Source organism: Aptenodytes forsteri, unplaced genomic scaffold (assembly GCF_000699145.1).
Source record: "Aptenodytes forsteri isolate BGI_AS27 unplaced genomic scaffold, ASM69914v1 Scaffold141, whole genome shotgun sequence".
Lineage (NCBI taxonomy): Eukaryota > Metazoa > Chordata > Aves > Sphenisciformes > Spheniscidae > Aptenodytes > Aptenodytes forsteri.
Window position 1 is genome coordinate 585,014 of NW_008794416.1, and position 11,196 is coordinate 596,209.

Here is an 11,196-nt window from a genome sequence, read left to right on the forward strand (position 1 = left end):
TCCCCAACTTTTTCTCAGCCACCTACTAAAAGACAAGAGATACCCCTGCTGGGAGTCTCTGTGAGTGGGCCCATTGGAATCACTAGCAAGGACAGTAGTAGTATTATTTTAAAAAAAACACCACAGGTGCAGGAGGGCTCCAGAAAACTCTTTGTCGTACTCACAATCTTCAGTCCTGACTGGGGCGCGCCTGAAGAAGGAGTGAGGAGCTGCTTAGCTATGGCTTCCCTCTGGGTCAGGCTGCTTGCACTCAACACTGTACGAGATCCATCTTCATTAATGACCATGGAGGCCCCAGGGTGAACCTTTGGGCCATTTATGACAGCCTGCCTCAGCTCTTTGACATTCCAGGGAGTGACTGGCTGAGGGTAAGTCAGTTTGGTAGCAAATACCTAGACAGGAGGGAAAAGAGGAGAGAACTAACTAGTTGTTCAGCTTTGGCTTAAAACAGTACTAAGCCACTGAGAAAACAGTGTCAAATGTTAACTCATACAATGTAAACATAAATTACTTTAAGCTCTTGGATGCATCTCCTCCTCATTCTACTGTCATGCCAAATAAATACATTTCTGTTTTAAAATCCTCTACCATAAGAACAGAAACAATGTCCTTTTTATGATTTTCTACTGCAGCAGAAAAGGAAAACTCAATTAGCAATTAAAAATAAGAAAGCATCATTTTAGATTCTACAAACAAACCAACAAATACAGAGAAAAAGCCCATTATCACCAGGTCCACTATTTGCAGATAGGCAAGCAGAAAAGATGATATAATTAAAAGCTCGAATTCAGGCTTGGTGTCATCTCTGTGCAGGTAAAAATCATTAAGGATGAATGAAGTTGGTGACATTATGGCCTTTTCTTAAAGGCTGCCATAGCTGTTACAAGATACACTGTACAAAGACCACAGGAGAAACAGGGTCTACTTATAAAGTTTGCACCAATTCATAATCCCAGGAAGCAAGTACAGCTTTTTCTCTTTTTTAATCCTCTTTCCCAGATGCGGTGTTCAGTATAACTGTGAGAATTTCCTGCTCTTCAATGCTCCTTCTTTATTAACACACAGTGGTAACATACAGCTATGGCACACTGGGGAGGAAAGAGTCCGGATGAGTCAGAAAATCTCGACATCTTAAACTGCTTGCTATGTAGCTGAAAGTGTTACAGTGTAGTTCAGTCCCCAGCTGCACCAAAAAGAAACGCTCCTTTATTTATTCTTACCATAGGAATGCCAATCTCATTAGTACCAATGTACATATCGGGGCAAATGACTGATCGAGCAGCAAAATCCACACGCTTTCCCATCATGTGCTTGCGGAACAGTCCCTCCTTTTTCTCTAATAGCTTTGAAAACAGAAGTTAAGTTAATGATTAAAATGTGAAAGCATGCAACACCAGACAGATTCTCCAGATATTACAGCGATGAGTATCATGAAAATGCCTCAGGCTAACCACAAATATTTCACTTTTTTCTTATTCCATCAACTTCTCTTGTTTTAACTGTCTGTGACACACAAAGTCCAGAGTCTCTAAGATTCTGCCAGCTACCCACCTGACGAATACCAGGGTATTTTTCTGTCATTAGTTTGTCCATGTCACTATCAAATACAATGTTGACATGGCTCTGAAGACGAATCCAAGCGTTGTACAGCTTATCTGCAATGGTCTGTCCTGGAATCATTGTCAGGACAGAATTGTCCAGAGGTTCATTATTCTCTCCTGTCTCCTACAGGAACAGAAATTAGAAACTTCAACTTAACAAAAAATACTTTTTATTTACTAGGCTGAAATTATAGTATTAAATAGCAAATGAAACATTGGCCACTATTTTGCACCTCATTAAAGACAATAATTTAAAAAAAAAAAAAAAACAAAAAAAACCATTAACAATGTAAACTTAACTTTCAAATTATTACAACCGAGTGCCCCGAGACAGGTCTGTTGCCAAGCTTTAGAAACTGACTTGGATGGGAGGTCTCCAAACACCACAGCTACATATACCAGTGGGATTTTAAAAGAAGATTGCTCATCAATCATCCCTTGGTAAGTGACAGTCCTCCTTCCAAACCAGGTGTTACTGGTTAGTCGCTCTGTGCCACAAATCACTGTGCTACCAGGAAGTCCTATTCTTAGATAAAAATAATGTAAATCCAAGAGCTTTTATCACCTACATCACTTTGTTTTCACAGTCTAAAAGTCAGTATACCAGTCACATCGAAAACGCGTTAACCTTCTGTCTAACGTTTTAAGAACATATCTCCATCTAGTGGCTAAATTCTGAGCAACTAAAAATGTTTTCAAAATGTTTCACACTTAAGATGTAAATCAAGTTCAGCTGAAACTAAGTCCAGTATCAAAGAACCCTCAATAATACAACTCATGAACAAATATGAAAAGAGGCATGGTGACATATTATTATTTACCACTATATGTCCATGTGAACCGTCAGTAGTAAACAAGCATTGTTACTAATTAATGTTATTTGTGAATTTTTTGGTTCCATTTAGACATCAAAATAACCACGATCACAACTGGCTCTACTAGACCTAGAAGATAAAGTGGCTTTTTTCCTCCATCATTTTTCATTCGATGAGATGCTGGAAAAGTTTTATTGTGAACTGTTTGTGCTGTACATATTTCATTCTCCAGTAACAGGAGGCTGTTACGTCTCACATACAGTAATTCAATACAAAAACCATGACTAAAGGAGTCTGCATAAAATGTTTTTGCCTTTGCACCAGGCAGGTGAGTGGAAAGAGGCATGAGCCAAAAAAAAAAAAAAAAGCTATTGAGAACATCTCCAACGGCACATACTCCAACAGCCCAGGCAAAATCTGTTACTGGAACAGTTCAAACAGGAGCCCACCTGAACTCGACCCACATATCCAAAAAGCAAAGAATAAGATAACCAGCAAATCTTACTGTTTGGATTTCTTCTTCTGCAATTTTTATTGGCTGACATTGTTCTTTTGCCATAAAAACCAAGAGCTTCCGTATCATTTTGGCATCTTTCATGACAGCCTGCAAGTTCACCGTCTGACCATTTGTAAACAGTCGGTCTCCAACACGATTTACGGGCCGATACCTACAGCACATCAAAATTACTTTAGAAGATTAAAGCCACTGAAAAGTAGCATGATAAACCTCAAACATTCTAAGCTAAGTCTTCAGTGCATGAAAAATAATCCCTATAAACTAAACAGTGAGCATTTAAAAATTCTATTATACTGGGATGGTCATAAAAGAGGAATGATTCCTTAACAAGAAATTCTACCAGTACTATACAGTTATAATAGTCTATAATAATTTAAAATACTAGTACTAAACCACATTTTTTTTCATAATTAGTATTTCAGTCCTTTAACAAACTCATTTGAAGTTATAATAAAACTTATCATCAGTTACTGCTGTGTTTTGTTTGTTTGTTTGGGTTTTTTTAACACTCCACTGACACTTTAGCAGACCAGTGTCTGTACTTTAGGCGTTTCCATCTCTGACTCCTGCAAAAAGTATGCACTAAACCCCATGATTTCTACAAAAGGTTTTTGGGGAAATTTTACCTTGAAGGCGGAACCACAAGTAGATCTAAAAAAAAAATGTCTGGACTGAACCCCGAACTCTCATGGGGATCCATCCCAGGGAAGAGATAACGCAGAAAGAAACCTAAAAAGATACAATAGAAAAGATAAACTCATTACCACTGCTATTGTTTGGGAACCCAACCCCCCAGATACATTTGGTCAATCAAGCCAAAAGCATCTGCCAAGTTAAATACTAGTGAGCTTGTTTAAAGTAAAAATATTTAGGCATACTTTAGAAAGATTTGCCATTGTTCTTTTTGGTCACATACATGATTTTTTAGAAACAACTCTGAACAGAAATATAGAGTATAGTAAAAGAAAAAAGCAAAACAGCAGGAAGAAACAGTTTCCAGTTACTAGCTGTGACTGATACATGAAACTGCTTTGGTTTTTCCTGGTAACTGCAGACAGATTCAGAGTACAGGGAACTCAAAAGAGACCGCTAAATACATTCTCAGTCTTTAACCAATGTAACTGTGGGGAATACTAGGTGCAGCACCGTATCAACATTAAATTCTCTGTAAACAACAATCGTAATTTGTGGGGAGCCACAACTATGAGAATAGCTAACCAAACTATTCATTGAATCCAGCTCTCTGCACTTACTACCTGCTGGTCCTCCTGTCACAAAATCTATCTTGCAGCCAGGAGCCCTTAAGGCAAAGATTTGACAAGGAGTTCATACGGGAACATTTGCAGACTTTGTCCATAAGTGATATAGAAAACAAAGTAACGTTGCTCTTAACAGCCATTACCTTCATTCTTCCACAGAGCCAGGATGTATTCCTTGGCAGTCATCGGTGTCAGGTATCCTCTCTTCCCTAACTGACTTTCATCAATAGCTGAAAAATAAAAAATAAAAATTAAATAATAAAATATTAAAAAAACTAATTACAAGAAGTTACTTTGAAAGGGTTTTTTTTTGCTTGATAAGTGCTTCCAGCTCAGAGAAGGAATGGAAATACATACAAAATATATTGGCTGACACCTACATTAAAATATCATTAACGTGTTTGCTTTGGGGATATGAAATCAACTAAAGTAAGACCCTTCCCAGTATGGAAAAAATAAGCCATTTCTGTGACTAACGGATACCAGTATAAGTAACTGAAACAAAACTCAACTTTAACATCTAAAGTGTATGCTTTATTTGATTAATAGTGAGCTGGACCCCTTCTTCAAATTATCTCATCCACTGACCAAAACACAAATCAAGAGTCAACCTGCAGCTGATGAACACAGAAGTGGGATTCAAGTATTACCAGTGAGATCAAGGTCCCCATGAAATACCCAAGTGGATGAGACAATAATAACCATCAGCAACCCAACTATATTATAAGTTAGAGTCTGGGCTAGCTGTATCTCGGCGAGGAAGGAAAACACGTGGTTTTGCTACTGAAAAGAAGATCAATCCTTTTTTTAAAAAAGCCACAGATTTTAGGTCTCAGTTTCCACTTCTCTTGCAGGCCAGCTCCTCATGTCCAAGGGAAGCCAGAATACATGGCTTGAAGAAAAACAATGACCTCAGCTAAAGCTTCCTACTGTTCTTTTTGCTGAGGTCCAGAAATCCAGATTTTTCCACAGTGAAACATCAATTCCCCATTCCTTCACATAGAAAACCTTTCCATTCCTTAAACACAAATGCATCGATGCCAAGGTTAAAAGTACTCCCTCCAAGATTCAATACAATAAGCAACCGTGACACAGGCTATGCAAAATGTACATAACTATAGCCCATCCCATTTCAGAAGATGTAAGACTTTACTGTAATGAAAGTAACCAAGAGGCATTACAGCCTTGGTTTTTGAACACTGACAGGAGGAAGATATTTCTTATCTGTACTTCAGCTGTGAATGTTAACAGAGACTGCAAGAACATGCCTGGTTTTGAAGTCTTCTGTGGTGAGGCAAGGTATTCCAATTCTGGCAACTCACCTGACCCTCCAGAACAACTATTTTCATCACGAGCATAATAAAACACACCCCCAAACTTTGGACAGTCCTAAAGGGGCTCAAATAAAAAGCCCAAAGTATTAGCCTACAATTTCATGGAGCGAAATCATAGTTGTCACTACTGGGATATCCAAACTTTCCTGCCTTTGTTAAATGTATTACAGATAGGATGCTAAAGCAGAGATCCGACCTTTCCGCTTGAAAACCCAACACCGCCATCGTGCTTCTCCAGGCACAACTCGAGATTTAACCTAGTATTTAAACCACAGACTAGCAAACGGAATAAGCTCTATTTAGAAATCTTTTCTAAGGGTTAAATAACACACACAAACCCACTTCAATTTACCTGGCTGTGTAAAGGATCATTGATACAAGAAGTGGAAAAAAGTAAGTTTAGATTCAAACACTAGGATAATTAAGCTTGGAAAACGTCACCTACTTTCTTTTCTGACTTCTTTAAGAGGAAATTCTTCCATACGAGGTAGGATTACCTAATTTTAATTCTGAAATAAGGTTGGTCATCTTCCTCCTAGTTCATTTTTTATCTAGTCCCCCTAGTTTAAAAATCTAGCAGAAAATCATCTGCCCACCAGAAATGCAGTGTCCCAAAACCACGTTAGAGTTGACATACATTATGCTTTTTGTACTTCTTTTCCTGACATACAAACAGACGCTCGAAGCTGCAAAAGCAAAGAAGGCTCGCAAACAGAGAAATTTAATGGAGTCAAGTACTCCCCTACTGTTGAGCTTACTGTTTTATTTAAATTTTTTATACATTAGTCACAGGCACACAGTCACTGCTAGTAGTCTGTGCACCTTAAATACAGGAAAATAAGTGTGAACATATTTTAATAGAAGACAAATATTTTACCTGCTGGCTCATCCAGGCTGCCTTCCTCTCCTGACTTATGGTACACTGTAGAAGGATAGGTTACTGTCAGCTTGCTGTTATGCTCTTTTCGCACTAGTGATCTCCTAGATCTTAAAGGAAAAAAAAGAAAACCAGGAAAGGCAGATAAAAGTTAATACAAATGCTCACAGTATTTTACTTTACACCAGCTATTTACTTCCTCATGTAGTTAAACTTACTTGCAATTTGGGCATTTCTTTGAACTCATATGTGCTTTCCAGAACTGTGCTATCAATTTATTTCTACACTCACATACATTTTTCACCTGATAAAGAAAAAAAAAACCAAAACTTAAAAATAATGAAAAGAATAAAAATGAATTAAAACATTTGATATGAAGAATTTATTAAACACTACATAATTAACGTTAGCTATCAACACGAACATTGTTAGTATCAATGCACACACATCCCTGTATTGATTTAATTCATGCCTTGATCTCTAGCATTCTTCCATCATCTTCCCATATTTGCTGGAAACATACACCCCCTCAATGTTCACCACCCTCCTTTTTAAATTTATTTCATAAATAGTCTTTATTTTTCAACTCAGTACTAAATTTTAAAGCTTTTCGCTAATGATGATTTAAGAAGGCAGAAGATTGATAAAAATCACTTCTTTTGACTGCTCATGAATGTATGATTTCCAAAGTGCTCAAGGTTAGTTTTGAAACAAGTGATTAAGGAATTAAACTTGGCTTATAAAAGTCTAATATCTTAGACCAGATTTGTTTAAGTATCTTCTTTACTAGTATTTTCCTTTAACTAACAATTAAACTGCATTTAAATGGAAATGAGAATTCAATTACAATTACATAATTCTTTCTAAAAATTTCACTGTAAGTAATTCTGCAAATTTGCTGGATGCACGAGTTCTGCAGTTCATACAGAGACGTGTCAACTTCTGTAGGTAAACGTACTGACAGCAGCATCAGATTATTTTTTATACCACATTTACACAATCAAAACATTTCCCTTCATAAAGTGTATTTTCTAGAAACTTAATAGTTACTCTAACAGGAAAGAAAATCTTTTTAAGCTTCATTTCAGACATTTCACCCAGAAACCCCTCTAAATATAACACAATTCAGAACTGCGGGACAAAATCTAGAGTCTACATCGTCAAAGACACTTCCTTCTGCACATTACTATTTTAAAAGGACAAAACCTGAGACCCCAGGAGAAGCACTGATTGTACTTACATTTGAACACTGATCTCTTACTTGATGACTTTGTAGTATTTCATGAACATGGTGATTTAACTCTTCTTCAATTTCTGCACCTGTTGCATCTGCACATTGCTCTAAAAACTATAAGAAACAGAATAAAAGAAATTGGGATAGCTCTATAGTTACAGGACTATCAACTCAAAAAGCAATGGAGAAATTCACAGTACTTGCCCTGTTCAGAATGACTTCAAGATCATGGACGGCATGAAGCAACCCTTTCTCCAGAACCTTCAGCTGACTTAGCAGTAAGTGAACCACAGCTCGAGTACATGTCAGCATGTGACAATTTAAACAAGAACCTCGAATTAGAAGGTATAATTTCTGGAAGGAAAAGGGGAAAAAGGTTATCCTGGTAGATTTACTAGCTTGCACAGTAAGCAAATAGATAGATTTGATTGAACTTAAATAAGTGCTACTATAATTCAGAAATTAGATTAACTGTTAAGTTTAATCACGAAAAATTGGACTGGGGAAAAAAAACATGTTTCTTTCAACCACACAAACTCACATGCCAAGCATGATCTGCAAACTCTCTGCGGGCTGTCTACATAACAGATACAGGGGTCAAGAGGAAAAGCCTGTCGTACCTACAGCAACTCTGGGACCAAGGCTGCTCTTACATAGCACGGTGATTACAGCTTCTAACAGCTTATCCCATAAAGGACAATGTGGTACCCAAAACACCACACTAGTAAAATGGAACGTTCTGGTCACAAGTACTATCAGTGTCCCTCAAGATTCTTCATGCAACCACATTCTCCTCAAGCTTTGGGAAAATATCAGTGGTTTTTATCATTCAACATAGCTCTGCACACAACTCACTCTAGCTGCACACAGCACCAGCGGCCTGAAGGCTAGGAATTACTGCTGCACGATTTTATTCCTTAGACAAATACAAGTATTCAAAGCTGGGACAAGACTAGAAGTGGGATGGACCTTATCTAACTTTAGTCATCTGAAAGTGAGGTTTTTAGTCTCAATTAATAGCCTACGCAGGAGCCAGCTACTGTAAATGGGGAGATTGGCACCTCAGGAGGGAAATTCATCCCAGCTCAGGTTCCTGTTATAGGCTAGATGAATCTTCCTCTGCAAATAGCCCCACTCCTCAGACTCCAGAAAGAGCTAAAAAGTACAATCAGACTATGCATCTAACTTTCAGAAGACCAAAATAAGGCAAATCCTACCCTTACAGCCAGGAATCCTTTTATATTTAAAAGATGACCTTTTGAAAAAACACCCACATGAAGCACTTAGGAGAAATGTGCAGTTTGACCACCACCAGTAGCTTTCAAAACAAGCTTGTAACACCTGTCCTGAAAGATGCACACCAACTCAAATCTCTGCTCCACGTTAAGTATCCCACATATCATGTAAATGCAACAGTTGTAAAGCTATGAGAAGCACGTGTCTGACTTCCAGATGCAAGAAATCATCTTGACAGCCACCTTTTTTTTTTTTTTATTAAAAGGACTGATGGATTTCTATATAGCTCAGCATTTTTCAACTCTCTGCTGCCACCAAACTTACAACGCTACATTCTTCCATTTCCTTGGCACACACGTTATGTCACTCAGCATATTACTGGATAGGTTGTTGGGTTCTATCCATATTGATCAAGTTTTCTAGAACAAATTATTCTGGAATAAGAGGACCTACTGGGCAGAATGTACAACACAGCTATCTGGAGCAAAAACAAGCCCTGAACGTCCAGGAAGCACTTAGAGATCCTAGGATAAAAGTAGGTAGCTGTTCATGTAAGTTTGTAGTACTTGTTTAAAGGAAACAACTAATAATTTTTACTGTGCCATCCATTTAATTAAGCCACGAGACCCTACAGTTGGTCACATAGTTTAGTGATCAACATTGCCCCTCTCTTGTTCATCAATATTGAGTAAAATGATAGTTACAACAAAGCGTGTATTTTGCAAAAGTCTAAGGAGTCTATTTGCATTGAACTATCACGACACAACAAACTTTTTCCTACTACATTTGCTGTTATTACACTTAAACTTCGAGAGAAAACAGATCTCGGCACCTTTACTATTTTCAAGGACTACAAACTGTATGACAGCTTGAGCACCATCACCCATTTCACCAGCAAGACAATAATTAAGCATACATACATCAAAAAACAGAGGGTTGTACACAGTCAGAGGCAGTTCTATATGGCCAAAATGACCAGGGCAGTTGCTGAAGTTCTGCATGCAAGTTGCACACACTTCTTTGGAGTCTGGAGGTCCCAAAGCCAAGTCGTACAGTCCATTAACGGCTGGATTCCCCACATTATCCAAATACTGAGGATTTGTTATGGGTTTTACACTCAGTTTCCTGAAGTTGAAAGAAAAGAACAAAAATCAGTGGCAGCAAACAGCCACATGATATGCATTTGAATGGTACAACTAGCATTGACATTTAGTATCTATACGATTTTTTTAATTGCTGAAAACGTGTTTTTGAGGGTACTTCGTACAATTTTGTAATTTTGTCTGCGTGTCCTCTCAAGCAGCGGGGGAGGTATAAAAACAACTAACACACCTAGAGGACAACAGCCTTACGTCCTTGACTATACACAATGCTAACATCACACCAACACTAAAGAAATGTTGACAGCTCTCTAGAACTCCAGGAGAAATGACTTGCTGAAAAAAGCTGCAAAAAAAGCTGCAAAAAAACCTCTGCAACAAAGATCTCAGCTCTGCAATACCTACGCTGGTGCTAAAACATCTGAACATTTTCCTCTCGCTGAAACCAGCAAGGTTTCTTCTGTGCCGGACACTCAGGATCAGATGCCAGGCCAGGTTTCCAGGAGTGTGCCCACCAAGGAACAAGCCCAACCTTACCAGCACAGGGCTTCTCCAGGCTCTGGCAGGCCCTGCTGGAGCTAGGGTTCGGGGGGTGGGGGGAAGCCAACACACCCCCTCAGGGGAGGCCCCCCAGGAAAGGCGCAACCCTCGCCCTCACAAAGTGAGTTTATGCTACACCCCGCAGGCTCTGCCCCTGGCAGCACATGGAAATGGACATACTCCCCGCGACCCCACTGCCAGTGAATTGTTCTCCTGGGAAGACCGAGGCCGCCTCCCTACCTCCTCACAGACCCTTTCCCCCAGCCCCCCTCAATCCCACACAAGGAATCCACCCTCCGTCCCCGCGCCTCTCCCCAGCCCCACAGCCCTTCCCCACTCCTCCAAGACCTCCAGCGGCCCCAGGCCACGCAATGGGTCTGAGAGCCCCACAGAGAGTCCAGTAGCCCCCCAACCCTCGCCGCCATCCCAGGGGCTGATGAGGGCCACGGCGCAGCCGGACTACATGTCCCAGCAGGCTGCGCGCCTACAGCCCGCCGAGACCTGCCGGTGTTCTGGCGCAGAGCACGCCGGGAGTTGTAGTCCTCAACAGCACCCACAAGGCGGGGGAAGAGAACAACCCACCGTCTACCGGGGATCCTCACCTGATCTCCTCGGCCGTGTACATCCCGAAGGAGACCCCAACCAGCCGCCGCCACGGCTTTCGGCGGCCTCATTGTGTTGTG

At 39.7% G+C, this 11,196-nt stretch overlaps 1 protein-coding gene across 1 annotated transcript in view; it reads right to left on the reverse strand.

Moving 5' to 3' along the window:
* Positions 1-11,187, reverse strand: part of POLR1A (RNA polymerase I subunit A) — a 39,539-nt gene extending 28,352 nt beyond the window's left edge. Inside the window, 13 exon segments of the mRNA XM_009289383.2 lie at positions 165-392; positions 1,221-1,343; positions 1,552-1,725; positions 2,922-3,084; positions 3,560-3,662; positions 4,336-4,422; positions 6,404-6,513; positions 6,622-6,707; positions 7,644-7,751; positions 7,842-7,991; positions 9,794-9,998; positions 11,116-11,172; positions 11,174-11,187. Of these exon segments, the coding sequence (XP_009287658.2) occupies positions 165-392; positions 1,221-1,343; positions 1,552-1,725; positions 2,922-3,084; positions 3,560-3,662; positions 4,336-4,422; positions 6,404-6,513; positions 6,622-6,707; positions 7,644-7,751; positions 7,842-7,991; positions 9,794-9,998; positions 11,116-11,172; positions 11,174-11,187 (1,608 nt within the window).
* Positions 11,188-11,196: the final 9 nt, after the last annotated feature.